The following is a 16,994-nucleotide window of genomic DNA, read 5'->3' as shown; positions in this document are numbered from 1 at the left end:
AATTTGCCCAAAGTTGTCAAAAGTATGATCTGAATTGAAATATGGCTCATATAAAAATATGCTTTTCTATGATAGGTATGACATGATGGGTTATTTATAACGCGCTTAATACCCAGAGGTTTCCAAGCACGCACCCGGAGATCGAACCTGTTTTGATCTGTGCCATTTTGCTTCCAAGGCTATCCTCCCGATGGCTGATAAAAGAAATTATTTTGTAGACCAATCTGGTTGGTCTGGCCTCTGCCTACGAAATTGTCTGCTGCAGGGGGGCTGGGGGTGGGGCTTCAATGATTGAGTGTAATTGCCACGCTCGATGACATAGGTGGTGGCTGAGTCAGCGTATTCAGTCCCAGGAAGATGAGCATCTCTTTATGGTCTGACTCCCCATGGATGTTTTATTTTTATTGTAGCCATGCAAGGACTGATGAGCTCGAACTCCCAACGTTGTGTGAGCACAAAGCTTGAAGCCAGTCGCTGCCCTTTTTATAATGTAATGAAAATAACTCCTTCTCCCCCACCAATCTTTCAATGCTTTTATATTGTGTTGCCGGTTGCTTGCATCAAGTCTCATCTCATTTGTAAGCGTGATCTTATAAGTGTCCTGGAATGGTTCCTTGTATGCCTTCGTAATTTTGAGGAATAATTCTGTAGTTCCACCTGTCCACCGCCCCTAAAGATTGTCATTCCTTCAAAGCATGAGAGATATATTCACATGTGTGTAATCCTGTGAAATACCTGACTTTTAAATAAACTATAGTCATGGCATTTGATATTTTGGAAGCCCCGTTCTCAGATTTCCAAATCCACCAATGCATCTCACCCCCCTTCCCTCCCTGCACACCACTCTGTGTACTTGATATGCCTAGCAAGTGGCTGAAGAGCCAGTCTACATGCCCAGGCAAAGCTGCTCTGCTTCTCATTTGGGCCAAGCAGGTAAGTTCAGTTAATCAACATGAAGATCAAAGCGTTGGCTAGTTTTGATGCTTTCTCTCCAAGGAGAAGGAATTTAATTCCTTTGTATGTGAACAGGCCACAGCTTTCAAAGTTGGTTCTTCAAACTGCATGTTTCAGACTATAAAGAAACCTTGCTGGCATTGTATCCATTTCATTACTTCATTCAACACTTTGCAAGGCCTATTTACGCGATGAACACTGTACACAAATCCTTTTAAAGTGTCTCGCGTTCATCTACAGCCCAAAATGAACTCTCAACTCTATTTAAGTTTTGCTTGTGTTCAGTTTTAGGTCTTTCCTTGTACTAGCAAGTTAAGCTTTTTGGTTTATGAAATATTTATCAACAATTGAAAGTGCAAGTAGGATTGCTCAAAGGCAAAACATTATATATGCCACACTAGTTTTGTCATGGTTTGGGAAACAGGCGGGGCACAAGAGGAGATGCAATTAGGAATCTGAGTTGACTTGGACACCATTGATCATGGCGCCCAAGCACCTTGCTGTTGTGTATTTGCCCTCACAATTATAATGTGCTAAGTACTTTATCAACAGGATGTTTCAAGTGTTTTATTGTTAAGTGCCCAACCCCCAATATAGAGTTTATTCCAGCATGGAAAGCACAAATGTATATGTGATGATTGCCCTAGAGTTTACAAGAAGATCTTGCAAACATGTAGGTGAATAAAGCACTGGACAAGATGGCATATACTTTTGGATCTTGAAGCAGCCTCTTGCCCCTGCCGAGAACACTCAAGGGGCCCATTTTAATTGGCTGACTGAAGTCCAACATTAGTGCAAACACAAACGTCTGTGGGGGTTTTGCGTAATTAGGAACTTGGGCCATGCCTACACAAGTTGGGTTTCCACCTGTTTGAGCTTTATGGCTGCTCACTTTGCTTTCTGACTGGGGCAGAGAGTTTCTCTCCTTTTGGAGGCATTTTTCTTCTAAATGGGGATCGATAGTTCCTGTACACCTTCCCTACTCCTCCTCAAACGTGGAGTGAAGTGCTGGGGTCTTCCTCTTGTCTCATGATATCGATTTCCATAGTCGTAGGACTTGGCAGTGGTTCACAGCTTCATTTTGTAGCAAGTAAGAACGTTCGTACTTGCCAGCAGAGGTTTGTTCTCCTTTTCCTCAGTACCAGAGCTGGACCTTTTTGTTTCGGACTTTTCAAAGTTTCTGGATTTTGCTTTGGCTGTTGAAAATCAGATAAATGCACTGTAGTGCTTCCGGGTTAATGTTTTGTTGGGGTTTCCTGTCCCAGACTGGTGTGTTCAAGTTGAACTTTTAAATCTTGTTAGGCAGATATTGATTGATTAATATATCCTTTATGAGAAGGGATGTTTTTGTTTGCAGATCAGTTCTCAAACACAATTGGGAAGGGTCTCTATATTTGTTTCTGTGGTCCTTTGTTGTTCATAATGTCGTCTTTTGAGAACTATGGCTACCAAGAAACTGGTGACCTACTGCCAGATTGTTTAATGACTGTTGTACTGCTTGTGTACTACAGAATGGAGCAAGCGGGGACTGCCCCAAAAGCACAACCGATAAAGATGCGTGCACCAGAGCACAAATGGAGCCATCTTGATGCCAGTTCTATGTTTGCCCTGTGACATGAAAATAAACATATGTTGCTTCAATTTTCAAATTTCACAAACTCAAAAAAAAAAAAAGACTGTGCATTTTTCTTTCCTTTGCCCTAAATGACATATTAGGGTAAATAGTAATTTGCCACTTCAATTCTATACATACAGACATCATACATGTCTTACTGCCCACAAGTCAATTTTCACTGGCCAATGGCTAGTGGCGAGTGCACATTTTGCACCGTGGCCTAATAATGTAGAATTTGGAGAAAGCCTATTTGCTCTTTTCCTTACCATACTGGCACCAAAAAAAGCAAATCCTTTTCACTCCTTTGCAAAACTCTTTATGAAACATTAGTGCAAATCCTTAGCCAATGGAAATTCTTAATCCAGAAAATAATTCAGATGAAGTAATAACTGAGAAAAGTACATTGTTTCCTTGTAACCATCCACAGGAAGATTTTTATATTTGAGAGTACAGGCAGTAAAGCGTTTTTTTTATATTTAACTCAAACTGGTTCTTGTTGAATTCAGTAAAAACATCAAGCATTGGGCTGCACTGCCTTTGTCACTGATGGTGATGGCTAAAGGGGCACTGTTTAAAATGATCACTGTACTCTAGTAGAGCAATAGGCAAAGCAGCTGTGTGGTACAGGGTCTACGCACATCTCCTTAGAAACTGTACACCAGTTCACTGGTGTTTGGTGCTTCTCGACATAATTCCATATTACTTGTCTTCTCAGTTGAAAATGGCAGATCAGGGGACATTTACTGAGCTAGTATTGCTGGGGAACGTCTGGCGGTAGCAGTTAGTGCCAATTGTTGAATAGTGCAATGTAGGTTTCTTCAGAAATGTGTGCAAAGTTGCCCAAAAGGAATATGATGGACTCCCAGTCCATGGATGTATTAATGGTGATGGAGATCGTTATGGCCTTCTGCATACTTTACTCGTGCCTAAGGCTAGTTTGTGAATAGTTGGTAAAAGTCTGAGGTTATCGGAATGAAAGTGGAAGCTTATCTTTGGCATTCAAGGATAGTGGTTTAATTGAGAGTACCTGCGACACTAAACCCCACTTCTAGCTTTCATTGGTCCTGATTTATGTGTTTGTGTGTGAAATGAGGGCACCAATGGCAAAGACAAATTGGTTAATGGGGTTGGATAGGACTGTGTTTTTCGTTGAATGTCAAATTTATCTCATGACCTTTCAAATAATACTGGAAGCATTCTGTAATACACAATTATAAGATGAAAAACCTAATTTATTTTTTTGTCTGTGGGTAGGGGGGTTTCTGTCCTCTGCAGTTTAAATGTGTGACAAGGGGCCTCATTACGACTTTGCCGGCACTGTTTCCGGACCGGCACAGTACGGCTCTGCGGGAGGGTGCTGTCCCGCCCGCTGGCTGAATGGCACCCGCCTGCTGAGTTTCACAGAAGCACCCGCACCGTGGTTCTGTGAAACTCGAATGGGAATGGGGATTTACCATTTACCGGCGCCTGAATTCCCGGAACGCTGGGTTTGTAATACCCCAGTGTTACCGGTAAGCCAGGCACTGGGTAGCACCGGCAGGGTTACCGTCGGACTTGTAATGAGTCCCAATGTTTTACTTGCGTTCATTTGTGTCAAACCCGGGTTTGGTATGGATTATTCTTATTGGATATGCAACATAGAAAGGAATACTGCTATCAGGACTCAAAATGTTCACTTGCCACTAGCCATTGGTTAGTTATAATTGACTCTTGGTGAGTTAGAAAAATGGTGTGCCGTTTATATGTGAAGAATTGAGGTGGAGAGTAACTTTTTTTTATGGCTGGCTAATAGCTTGCAACTTGAAATGTTTCCCCCTTGCTGCCATCATTCTCTGAATGCATAACCGCACTAACTGTACAACATCAGATTTTGTTACTGCACCTGATTGTTACTAATGTCTCTAACTGCGCTGGATCTTTCTAAAGGTCTGCTATACAAATGTGGAGCATAGACCCCCTGAATGTCTCGTCTTAAATTAATTTCCAAGAAAGGAGTTTTTATTCCACAGTAAAGCTCAGAACTACTGAGCGGAGTTCAGTTTCTCCTAAAATACTGACTCGCTAACTCAGTCAAAGAAAAAGGAAGAAACCAAGCTGATGTAAGGCTTTCAGTGGCTTTTGAATTGATAACTGCATCCAAGCTCTAAAGTCACACTGGTACTTGTAAAAACATTCTGTATCTTCAAAACGACCAATTTCATTTGGCGTCATTTGGCGAAAATGGAGAATATGTTCAGTATATTTTCGCCAAAGTCATAGGAACATTGAGTGAGGCGTTGTCTCTATAGTTACAAGGATCGTACTTTCCTTTCAGTCTTTCTCTCTAAAAGGTGACATGCTAGAATCCTTTCTTACACCTCAGTTGCTTAATGGACCTCTCAGTCAAATCACTCAGGTCATGCCCTCAGGTACATCTGAACCGCCCACCCACTTGCTATCCATAAAACACCCTTAAACATACCAAGTCTTTTTTTGTAACATTGTGAGACTGATCTACCCGTGTGCAGCCGCTTAGCCGCCCTGAACAGGTCCATCCCTAACACTACTATTAAACTGCCACAACTATTGGCCTTGTCCGAACTCACCTAAAAAGGACCAATCTCCTGTGATAAAGAACCCAATACATTACCTGCCTGCTACTGCTTAAGACATTTTTTCTACCTTCCATCGAACATATCCACAGGCTCATTTGAAGGACCTCCGAACTGACCCCGTGTCCATCAACTCACCTGACTGGGCATATTAGTTGTTGCACATCTTCCCTAAATAAAAGCACCCCTGAAGTTTCAACTCGGTATAAGTTATTTCTGAATTGAGCTACCTTCTTGCCAACTTGTGAACTGACCAGTTTGGACCTGCCTTGCATCATCTACAAGCGTATTTCGAAGCAAAAATCTAAACCACCATAGAAATGACTGGTGTTTCCAAACTTCGTCCACCTAATTGAGTACCATGCAATGCAAATTCCACCCTGTCCTTGACCGATTTATACCCTGACCACCTTCATCTCATCTGCGGTTACTAAACTTCACAGGGGTCCTGAATGAACACACTTAATAACTGACCGAGTTCCATGCTGTTAATTCTCTAGGAAATGTGTGTATACTCCAAATAAATGTACTCCATTGGACTCATTCAGTGCCAAGAAACCACCTTAGCGGTGAAAATTGGCGCTCTTCAAAGTAAAAAAAAAGTATAAAAATTCTCCCTAGAAATGATAATGCTGCTGCCCTGGTCAGCACTCTTGGCAATCACAATTCACAACCAGGTTAACCCCCCCTGCGCCCGACATGCCCTGCTTTCAGGGGGAAAAGATCCCCTAAAATCCAGACTAAATGTAAAACAATGTATAAATCCACAATCTGCACCATACTGTCAGGACTTGTACCACCTGCATCTTTGATTACATACCTGCACTACAATGCAGCACCATCGGGGCCAAATAAGCGTCAGTGCATTAACACTTATCGGAAAATGGGACACTAAATCGAAAGGCCCACTCACTGAAAACTCTTCATGCCAAGCACCCCCTTATCCCTTAGTCTCTTATTTTCTCCTCCCCAAACACTTAAGGTGGCATTCGGTAACCAAGTTATATGAAGAAGGCTATAGTGTAATTCGCTAATACTGCTTCAATATATGTTTCGGGATAAATACTTGCTAATAACTCAGTGACATTGTAGCCACATTGAAATTGCGGTGATTGTGCCAAGGTAATTAAGGCTATACGTTTCTTTGTCCATAAGTAAAGCAGTTTTTAAGATGATTAATATAGAGCAACCATATTTCATGACTACTTCTACTCAAATGAGTTATTTGCGCTTAACTTCCCATGACTTGAATGCTGAATCCCACTTTGATAACCTAGCCACCTCGATTGACCTGACTGCCTATACTCTCAATGACAAACGGTCTCATCTTTGTCTGCTATATATTCTGGTGGACCCAAGTTAATCAGCGAGTTGCAACGTGTAACCAGCACCCCTTCTCTTTTAGGACACCACTGAAATGCACGATAACAACTTACACATTCCAAGCAAAATATGCCTGGTCAATGTATGTAGGACCTTAGTGCACCACAAATGCTCTACGCCTCTGCTATTTCCTCTCTTAAGAGCCGTACAAACGTTCATACGCCACAATAGCTTAAAGCACACTACAGTTGCCTGGAAACTGCAGCGCCAACTGCAGCTTGAAATGTTGATACTTGCGTTTGCTTTATTAAAGATAGAAGTACTCCTTTTGTGACTTTCTTTAATCTGAGGGGAAAGAAGGCCGAAACGCTGTCCGTTTTTTTTTTAAAGGAAATAAATCCTCTCTCTCCTTGCAAGCTGTTTATAAATTATAAAAGCACTTGCGGTTTGCAAACCCGGTCGCAGTTTCGCTTCTGGGACGCTAGTTTCACCCTTCTGTGCTGTACATTTTAGAAGGAAAACTTCTCCAGCCTTTTCTGCACGTGAGAGAACGACTGCTGATGCTGCATTCCCATTGCAGCACGTTATTGGAAAGTCGGAGTAATTTACGTTCACAAACGCACACTTGTTTCCTTCTTGGGTTATGAAGGCATGCTGCAGCCTGCTAGGTCGTCTTCGCCCCCACATTACCTCAAGAAATGACCAGCTCGGTGCTAAAGAAATGACTACACCGCATGGCTTTAACACACGCACACAACTGCCACAGAACAAGCCTTCCGCATTCAGCAACTGTAAACTAATCAACAAACTTAAAAAGTACATGTGCTAATGGCCTTGCAGTGTCTAAAATCCTCATAGAAGTGTCCCAATAAACCTTATAAAGTGCTCCATTGTAGAGTTGAGCAGGGTACACAGTGAACAACCAGAACAAACTTCACACGCGTGTCCTAATTTAAAATGCGCATGCAGCTGTCAATAAGGCAACTCTAGGCAGCTGCCATGGGCTCCATGTGCAGGCCACCACACCAGGGCTTCGAGAACATTCCATACAGCCCCATTGTTGGAAATTGAGAGTACCAACATGGCATTTAACCTGGTGGGGCATAAATACTTACACCAGTCCAGACACCCGCTCCTGCCCTCCTCTTCTTGGTAAACAGCATCCTTCAACACAACTCTGAATTGGCCTTCGCCACTCCTGGCCTGATGTCACCTTCTATAGACACACACACATTAAATGCAAATACTAGCCACCATTTGTGTGACTATCTAGTTTTAACATGTCCCTGCCAGTTGCAATACCAAGACACTTATTTAGCATTTGCCATGTTTTACTTCCAAACAAACGACTGTTACTCCAGTGTGTCTGTCTTAGTTCATATATTTTGAAGTCATTGTGACTCACCACCTTTCCGGAGCAAGTCGTATCCAGTTACTGTTAGATTTACAACCAGGCACCTGTGCCTGATATGTTTTGATACCAATGTGCTGATTTGACTCCTTGGATCATTTCTCACTTGGGCTCTAATCTGCTGCACTCAACATATTTGGGCCTTAATTCACACTTCATAGGTCATACGAAGTAGATGTGCTTTCCTCCATACCGACCGCAATATAAATCTGCCCTTAATCCGAAGTATAGGACACCTTACCTGTCTGAAAGAACATCTGGACTGTCCAGTGCACAAGCTAGTCTTTAATGTGAGTGGCCAACTCATGTATTGTTGCAAAAGTCCTCTTCATTCATTGGCCTTGCTTTTTTCCATACATTAACTTGGACCACCCAACCTGTCCTTACACATAACTAGCCCCTTTCATGATTTCATGGATTGATGCCCGTATTTGTTATGCAAGGATAATAGCCAACGCCCCTATATTCTTTACCACCTCTTGCCTGAAATATACGCCTTTAAACGTTAAATGAAACATCGCCCTCCACTCCTGCACCCCCCCCAACCTGTTTCTTCTGCCTGGTAACCTGTTTCAACCCTTACGAATCTGTCCTTCTAACTATTGTATCCATGTTTGTGTGGCCTATTGCTGAAACCCTTGAAGTATACAGCTTCACAGTTATGTGTGTGCTAGATAAAAAAGAGAAGAGTAGCACTTGCACAAGCCTAATGAAACAACCTAGTCGGCACTCTGAGAGAGCACTTAGACATGCACCCACATTGACTCCGCCACACGTTTTACTAATAACCCTCCCATCTGCCTTTCCTTTTCTACAATGTACTTCCATTCACAAATGCCCCCTTCTCTAACTTTTAAGAACTGGGGAAGCCTCTCTGCGCCATTGTTCCATCAAAGTATTCTAACTCTCAATCACCCCTCAACAATCTTTGGAACTGCCAGAACCTCTCCTCTGTAAGTCTTCCATGTTATAAACAGTTAAGGTACTGCCCCAACCTCTGTGCTTAGTACCAGGGCCTCCATGGCTGTGGTAATGGGCCATGAAACGGACAGATTCCACTCTCACAGTTGAGGCCCTCTAACTAATCGTAGGACCAGATTGTTTCTCCCTTCTCTTTTCCCTGAAGTATGTTTGGGTTTTTCTGCCCTTGTGGATCCATGGTCATTCCTGGTCTAGTGGCCCAGCCTTGGTGCTAATTGCAGACTGTGTTGACCCACTTAAGTATGCAGCCTGTCTTTGAGTGCACATTTGTGCAAGTTGATTGCAGGTGTACTTTCCAGCAAGCCTGCCTGTCACAGATGCCCATTGTTGGAAAGTGCTTTGTTCAATATCTTCATCGGGGTCCGTAGTGGAGGCGCTTGTTTGGCGGCCTGGCTCATTCTCACAAGCAAGCCTGCTTTTTCAGCTCTTGCAAATACTTATCATGAATCCAGACATGCCTTCATACCTCTCCCTTCAGCCTCCCCCTCCTCCCTAAAGTTCTTCTTTGCACGGTTTTGCTCATTACGGTCTTGGGGTTCATTATGGTTTGCATATCATTAGAGCTTTCCAAAGAACAACAGCGACATCTGCATGTGTCAGAGCGCCAAGGAGACAGGGTGGAAAAATACAGGGGAAAAAATAAAACACAAATTAGCAGCCTGCAAAGCCCCCTACCCCTATGAACACAGCCCATACACCGCACACTGCAATCACACAAACCGCGCCTGATGAATAATCATCTCATGGATGGAGTTTTGCAAGGGAGGGGAGAGGAATTTGTACATGAGATGGCATTACCATTCCAAATTGTTTGTTGTTTCCCAAGCCCGCACCTCCTACCCCTCGGAATTTATATGGACCTTGGGAATGAGGGTACAGTACACATGGGGAAAACGATGGATACAACTTTCCTTCTCTATATCAATAGCGCACAAAAGATAACAGCTGCAACTCTGGTTCCCTTAACGAGCCCATCAAGCTAAATATAACCGAATGCACAATGAAAACCTGTACAAAAGCACAGGTTTGATGAGCAGCCAGTAATGTGCCAACAGCTGGTGTTTTTCTTGGAATTAATCTATCTATTCACTGAGGTTTGCAAGACCCCCGGGCCGTTAGCATGTTCTACTTGTACCAGAGCCACAATGGAGCCACTGTATTCGCCCACCACCCCCACGCCCCCTTGCCAAGCAGCGCCGTTCTGCTTTGTGCCGCGGCCCCACGGCGGGGATCTGGGCTGCTGCCTAATTGAGCACTGATAAGGCGCCTCTTCGGGGCACGCGACGAGGAAGAAGGAAGGCAGCCGGAGGTGGCGCGCACGTTCATGCCAGGGAAGGGAGCGGACGCGCGGCCAGACACACACACACGTTCCAGAGACCGGAACAGGGCTCGCGCGGTCAACGCTTTCCCTGCTTTGCGGCAATTGCATTAAAGCCAAGACCAAGGGGCCCCCTCCAGTAGTGAAGGGTGTCTTGGCCATGGCGTTGGATGGGATCTCTCGCTTGCACCTCCTGTGCAATTAGTAACATTTAAGGCTGCATTGCCACTTACAAGGAGGCTCCCAAGAGCTGGAGATCTTAGACCAAGCAGAAGAGCGATCATTCAGCAATCCTCTGACTCGGCAGCCCGTGACTCATTGGTGATGGGAGCTTATTACCACATCCTTCCCCCAACTTTGCGCTCCTCCTGGGCTGGCTTGAGGTGCCCCATGCTAATGCGCTGTAATGAGATGCAAATGAGATATGCAGAAGCTCATTCCACTGTAAAGATGATTAACCGTTGAAGACATTAACTGCCGTTGCCTGGCAGTATGCAATAACCTTTCCCAACACATTTCCTGAGATGGTGGCGCTCCGCAAAACCCTCCGCAGTTGGCAGCGCAGTGGCCCCTTCCCGTCTCTGAGTTTCTCCCACACATACAGGCGTATTTCCCTTAGCGCCATGTCCATTGCGTTTGGTAATCCAGCCATGCGATCCAGCTAGGTCAAGACACACCTCTCCGCTTAATGTGCCAAAGCTCATTAGCCAAATGATTATTCCTCATTAACACCGAAAGCGCATTCATTACCAAATAGAAATGCCCAAAAGATGCCCGCGTCGTTAATCTGCGGCTTGCATAAAATTCCCACAGGATTTGTATATTCCATGCGAAAGCAACCCACTGGTCTCCTCTCCAAATCCTCCTTTGCCAACCTCAAAAATGAGAAAATAAAAGAGAAGGCTTTTTGTATTTTGTAAAATCTTCAGGGGCAGCAATTAACACCACCATCATCTGACGTTCTCTTCCTTTTTTCCCTTCTCATTTTCAGCGCCAACCCTCGGCTTCATGCAGACTGCCACCAGAACACATTCCAGGATCCACAGCATCACAGACAAAGTGAGTAGCAATCCATCCCAGCAAAAAAAAAATAACTTCCAAAAAAAAAGGAAAGACGCCAAAAAGGATTGTGAGTAGCTGAGGCAAGAGCGTCCTAGTTGCCCTTTGCCCCCTCTCTGTCTGCAAGGTTTCACCAGTCGCAGCCAAGAACACTTCTGTCTGTAAGTTTGTGCTGGTCTGTCTGTCAACCCTGCTTCCTCTCGCCCATCGTGGATGTGGTGAACAGGGTGCACATCGGCCTCATTCATCTCCCTGGTGATAGCAGTGAATGCAGATAAATCTCTTGCTGCCTGCCTGCCTGCTGCTGCTGCTGCTGCTGCTGCCGGAGCGAGATATTCACTCTGTCGTCTGTCGAATCCTTGCCATTCTGCATGTGTGTGTGTGTATATATATATATATATATATATATATATATATATATATATATATATATATATATATATATATTTATAAATGTGAATAGTTCAGTGAGTGAGTGTGTGTGCGTGTGTGTGTGCGTGCATGCATGCAATCATTAGTCTACCTGTGTGCCTATGTAGGTGGCTGGTAGGTCAAAGTAGACACTTTGACCAATGGCAGTTATCAGGTTCCAGCAGCGGCCGCCTGTTCTCAATTTTGGGCTTCTTGAAATGCATCTTCGTAGAGGCTGCCTTCCCCTTTCTTGGTCTGTCTTTTGAGCTGAGATGCAATTGGCATCCTTCCCTGATGGCTCTTCCCTTGCTGAGTGGTATCGGCTGTGGCATGCACTTGCAGGCGCTGGCTTCCCTGGGCAATCCTGTTCCACAGCGCGGGCGAAGGCAACTCCCTTTTGTTTGTTATTAATTGAGCTTTTCTGTTAATTATAAAATAATTTGATTTGAATAGCAAACGAGGCGAAGGAAAAAAAAGTGAAGACTCCATCACAAACGCCTTCTGTCTAAACAGATGCCCAATGTTGCCCCTGGCACAGTCTCCAAGTGATCATCTTTTTTGTCGTTTGTTCTTCATTTTGATGTCTTTCCTCCTTTGTAGGGTGCCTGGAGGGTTCCCTTTTCTGTTTCTTTTTCAGAAATCTGAAGCCTTGGCATGGGCATACAATGGCGATGGAGCGTCATGGCGGCGATGGCGAAGGCGGCCTTTGTCTTGCGTTGGGCGGAAGAGTCTGCTGAGCTTGCTCCACTGCGGCAGAGAGAACTTAGCAGGAGGGAGGGCAAAATAGGTCCCCAAAGTAATTCAAGGTGGACTGGCACTGCCCCAGCTGGTATGATCGCCCTTCAGCCTCAGTAGCTGGGCCAGTCCCTCAGCGGTGGATTCGGTGTGACTGCATCCGTTGGTGCCCGCGCCGTCTGTTGCTGTGTGCTTCCTGACTCTGGCTAATCACCCAAAGCATCGCCGCCCTGTCAGCCCCGCATTCAGGGCCCCCGTAACATATACCCACTGCTGCTATTGCTTGAAATGTTGGCGTTGCCACTGACTGGATGGCACCGTGCCAACTCCACTGCCATCCACCCTTGCAGTTTTCTCGCTTTCTCCCTCCCCTTCTCATCGCCTGCTCTTCCTCCTCCTCCGCCCATCGACTTGATGTTAATTAACACACGGGTTAATTGATTTGAGAGACTGGAGAATTACAGTTAACTTTTCCCACAGGGTGTACATGCCGGCAGCTTGGCACAGCATTGCCTTTCACTCTGGTGCAGTGGGGGCGGGGGCGAAGAGAAGCCAGTCAGGAGGAGGGGAATAAATTGCAGCGAATGCGGAAGGAAGGTTGGTTGCTTATTGGACTACTGCTGATTGGAATCAACATGGTTTAGTAGGCAGAATCCTGACAATATGCTGCAATCATATTTTGTTATAAATAATCCAAACACCCCACTATTCTCCCTCCACCCCTGTGAGAAAAAGTCCCCAGGCTGATACTGAAGTTCCGCCACAGCCAGCTCAATGGTATCCCCCATCGTCACCACTCCCCCCTCATCCCCGCCTCCTACTCTTAATTATAATGAAATACAAATTGGTTGGGCTGACAATTTAATTACATAATCATTGCAAATTTTCTCTACCGCCTAACCCCTCTTCCCCCAAAGTGATGTGAAAGCGGGAGGGGTAGGTGGTGGGAGATTCACGTTACGATTTACTGTGGCATTGTGTCCCCCAGCTTCTAATTGGTTGTGGGATGTTGGCACTGCTGACAAATTTCTGGACGCTCCAATTTGGATCAGCTGTAATTAAGAGTGCATTTGTGAATTTCTCTTTGTTTCGTGATTTCGCCATTTAGCTGTTCCCCTTCCACCCCAAATGTAGTGTGCATTTGCTTAAGAGTCGAGTCCTTGCACTGGATACATTGTAGAGAGAGGCGGCAGTGGCTGCAACTTGCCAGCTTCACCTTCACTTCTCTCTCTGTTTTTTTTTTAAGCATGAAGCTGTTGAAGCGACAAGAGGAATCCATTATGCAAATTAGGTCACATTTGCATAATACTTCTTGCCTGGAATATGCAAATGAAGTGTATAATTTATGAGTGCCAGTGTCTGTCTGAAAGTGTTTTCCACCATTTGCGAAGTAAGAGATTGAGCCTTTGGCTCCTCAGCTAGAGGGGGCACCCACTAAGCCCTGGACAGTATGCTCAGAGCTGTGTTTGCGGTCTCTGGACTGTGCCATGGCTGCACAACTGATGGTTCCATGTTGGCAGACCGAGTGCATGGAGAGGCATGGTAGTAGCATCCCCTCTGCCTCGATCACCCAATAGGGTTGGAGTCTCATTGCTCGTTTATGCCCACACCTTTTTAATGTCGCCCTTGTTAACATTTCTGCATTTACACCCATCTTTCTTCATTTGCACTCATTCATTCATTGTTGCTCATCAATATCTTCACAGTTTTGTTTTGTTGTCCTTAATTCGGTACGAAACTAGTGTGCTATGCTTCAAGCCTAACTAGGAAAACGTACCTGCACCGCTGTATGTATTTATTCGTGAGCGTGCAATACTGCAGCACATAATGCTGGGGGTAGGGTGTGTAGTATGTATGTATGTATGTATGTATGTATGTATGTATGTATGTGTGTGTGTGTGTGTGCGTCACATGCTGAAATCTAAGATGTTTGGATTGGGAGGCCTCAATTCACTGTGTGTTTTTTTGCAATATTAAGCGAAATGCTAGACATCTGTGTGTTAAATGTCTATTGTGATCTTCACAAACTATAAGGGATATATTGCACGTTGATGATAGTCTTTCTGATGAGTGATATTGCAAGGTGCCACCGTGGCCTTAAGCTAATCGGCTTCTCTTGTAAACTTTATTCGGAAGGGAACATATATGCAAATAAATGAAAGTACATGTTTTTACATTTAAACTAGAAGGAAAGCTAAAGGCCAAATGCCAACACGTGTTCCGACGGCTATCACCAGTAGCAGAATCTCTAAGTGTCTTGCTTGTTGTAGCAACTGATACAATAGTTCGTTCTTGTGTTTAACACTCTCTAAATAAGTTTGTTCCTCAAATGTGCACTTCAATCCGTTTTTCTGTCACCCATTCCTCCAGTCAACAGAAGATTGCTGAACGTTTTATCCTCAAATGGCATGGGAACAAATACCTTTCCTAAATGCCATGCTGTTTAGTTGCATTCACACTACCAGATGGGGAGACCTCCCTGTCAGGACTTGCATGCCAGGAAGTGCAAGCAACAGTAGGAATCTTCCCGGGACATCGCAACACTCTGCAGAGCTACTGGCCACAGTAGCATGCTAGATCGGATGCTACACGACTACAAATCAAAAGTTACTCTATGGCGCGAAGGAATATCAAAACCTAGAGTGTGCTTCCCCCAGACCTACTTGTGGCACTTGATTTAAGTTGAAATCTTTGTTTAAAAGGCAAACGCCGTTTTCTAAAGCTGCAATAATCTTGGAAGCAAATATGAGTATTAAACAAAAGTTTGGGAACGGTTAAGTAGTACTTGCTGTTTCTGTGAATGAGAGTAGGCTTCAAGATCAACCAATGGCTCTAGTCTCGGGAATGTAGCTGAGGGGCAACGTGCTCGCCTTGGAAGCAAGACGACATGGAGCAACACAGTTTGGATCCCTGGGTCTGCGTTTAGAAACCTCTGGGTATTAAGCGGTTATAAATAACCTATCCTATCTTCTTCACACCAACCTGCTCAACTTCTGAGAGCCAACTGATTCTTGGGTTCAAGTGACAGTAAGCGTCTGTACGTATCTATGATACACACTCCATTGTCACTGCTTTTTGGCTACCGGAAACAAACATAGAAGGGTTATGGTTGAAGGCAAAAGGCGAAATTAGCAAAAAGCCCCCTACTCTCCCCCAGAAACAACGATCTTACAGTTGAGAGCACTCCTGTTGTACCAGTTGCCATGTTCAAAACCCAAGAGTCCGGAAGGCCCAAGACCCTAATCGTCACCCTGGATTACTATTTGAAGAAAGCCTTTTGCTTAAAACATACCATCTGATTTTTTCCAACGATGATATAAATACTTTGCAGACCAATGTAGTTTTTGAGTTCGGTTTTTAATAGAAGTAGCTTGTTTCCCCAATCACTGCAGAAGCAATGCTGTCATCCGGCTGCATTTTAAATAAATCTGTGTTTAAACATGCCAGCATACTCTTTACGTGACTTGAAGCACAATTTCAGGGTGTCACTACTCTCCATCAGCCCTCACTGCATTGTCCGGGATCGGCACATAAAAGGCTTCCGTAAAAAATGGAGCATTAAAAAAAAAAAAGGAATATCACGTTTTCGGTGATTAAGCCCAGTCTTGGCTACTGTTAAAAATGTGGCCTTTGTTTTATGATCTGGTTGTCACTGAAGTCCCTTATTTTTTCCATGTACAGATCCCTTTTTATGCAGGGAGCCAGTGACCTCACCAGCGCAGATCCCCCTGCAATTCTATTTTAACATGCTGGCCTCTATTCATATTTTGTTTTTTGCTTAAAGAATACTTTATTAAACAGCAAAATGAAATACGTTAAGGAATGTCATAAAAAGTAGAATTGCAAATAGGAAAACCAATCAATGATTGCATTTATTGTGTAAACAAAAATCTCCATAATGTACATGTCATGCTACCCATAATTGTGAATAGCAAGCAGCAATGTTTCCCTTGATAAACGGACAACCATTTAAACGCTGAAGCCTTTTTCGCTGACTTGTGTTGCAGCATTAGGAGGAAAAGCAAAGTGAGTCCCTTTTAAGATTTGTAGTGGACTTCCCACTGCATGTATTGGGGGCAGGAGAGAGAACAATATTTCAGAATAAGAAAATAGGAAATCATTGTAAAGAGAAGAATGTGATCCAAAAATGAGTTGGTAGAAATGAGATTACATTAAACCAATTTGTGATGTATATATCAAAATGTAAGGATAATACATGTCACAAAGAGCCAACTATTACAGTTAGACACTTTATTTTTAAGTTCTTTGTCACTGTAAGAATTTTGGTGACTTATTGAGGATGATGCATAGGAAAAGGTGAACGAAAATCTCCAAACTTGTCCAACTGAATAGCTCTTTGAAGGGCATTTTGTTTTTTTGTGTTCAGTTCATTCTATCATTTGATAACTGAGCAGTTACGATTAATAAAAATATTTATGAACGCAGATCTGTAAACTGTACAGATAAATTAGCAGTATCGCCAATTGCTGTCTATTTTCAATAAGGCAGAGAAAATAAATGGGCACTAGCTTTCTTTGTTTCTTTGTTGTTAACAGGGGTCCTTGTTCTAGAAAGCAAAATCAATATAGGAATAAA

General features: G+C 43.8%; 1 protein-coding gene across 2 annotated transcripts in view; it reads left to right on the top strand.

The window, feature by feature from the left end:
- PMFBP1 (polyamine modulated factor 1 binding protein 1) overlaps positions 1-16,994 on the top strand; it is a 1,360,893-nt gene that overhangs the window by 316,512 nt on the left and 1,027,387 nt on the right. For both annotated transcript variants that reach the window (XM_069635509.1, XM_069635508.1), the window contains one exon: positions 11,185-11,252. In XM_069635509.1, coding sequence (XP_069491610.1) covers positions 11,185-11,252 — 68 coding nt within the window. The remainder of the gene's footprint in view (positions 1-11,184; positions 11,253-16,994) is intronic.

This window comes from Ambystoma mexicanum, chromosome 1q (genome assembly GCF_040938575.1).
Source record: "Ambystoma mexicanum isolate Mex_15411 chromosome 1q, UKY_AmexF1_1, whole genome shotgun sequence".
Classification (NCBI taxonomy): domain Eukaryota; kingdom Metazoa; phylum Chordata; class Amphibia; order Caudata; family Ambystomatidae; genus Ambystoma; species Ambystoma mexicanum.
The sequence above is the reverse complement of the archived record's forward strand: the minus strand, read 5'-3'. Positions and strand labels throughout refer to the sequence as shown.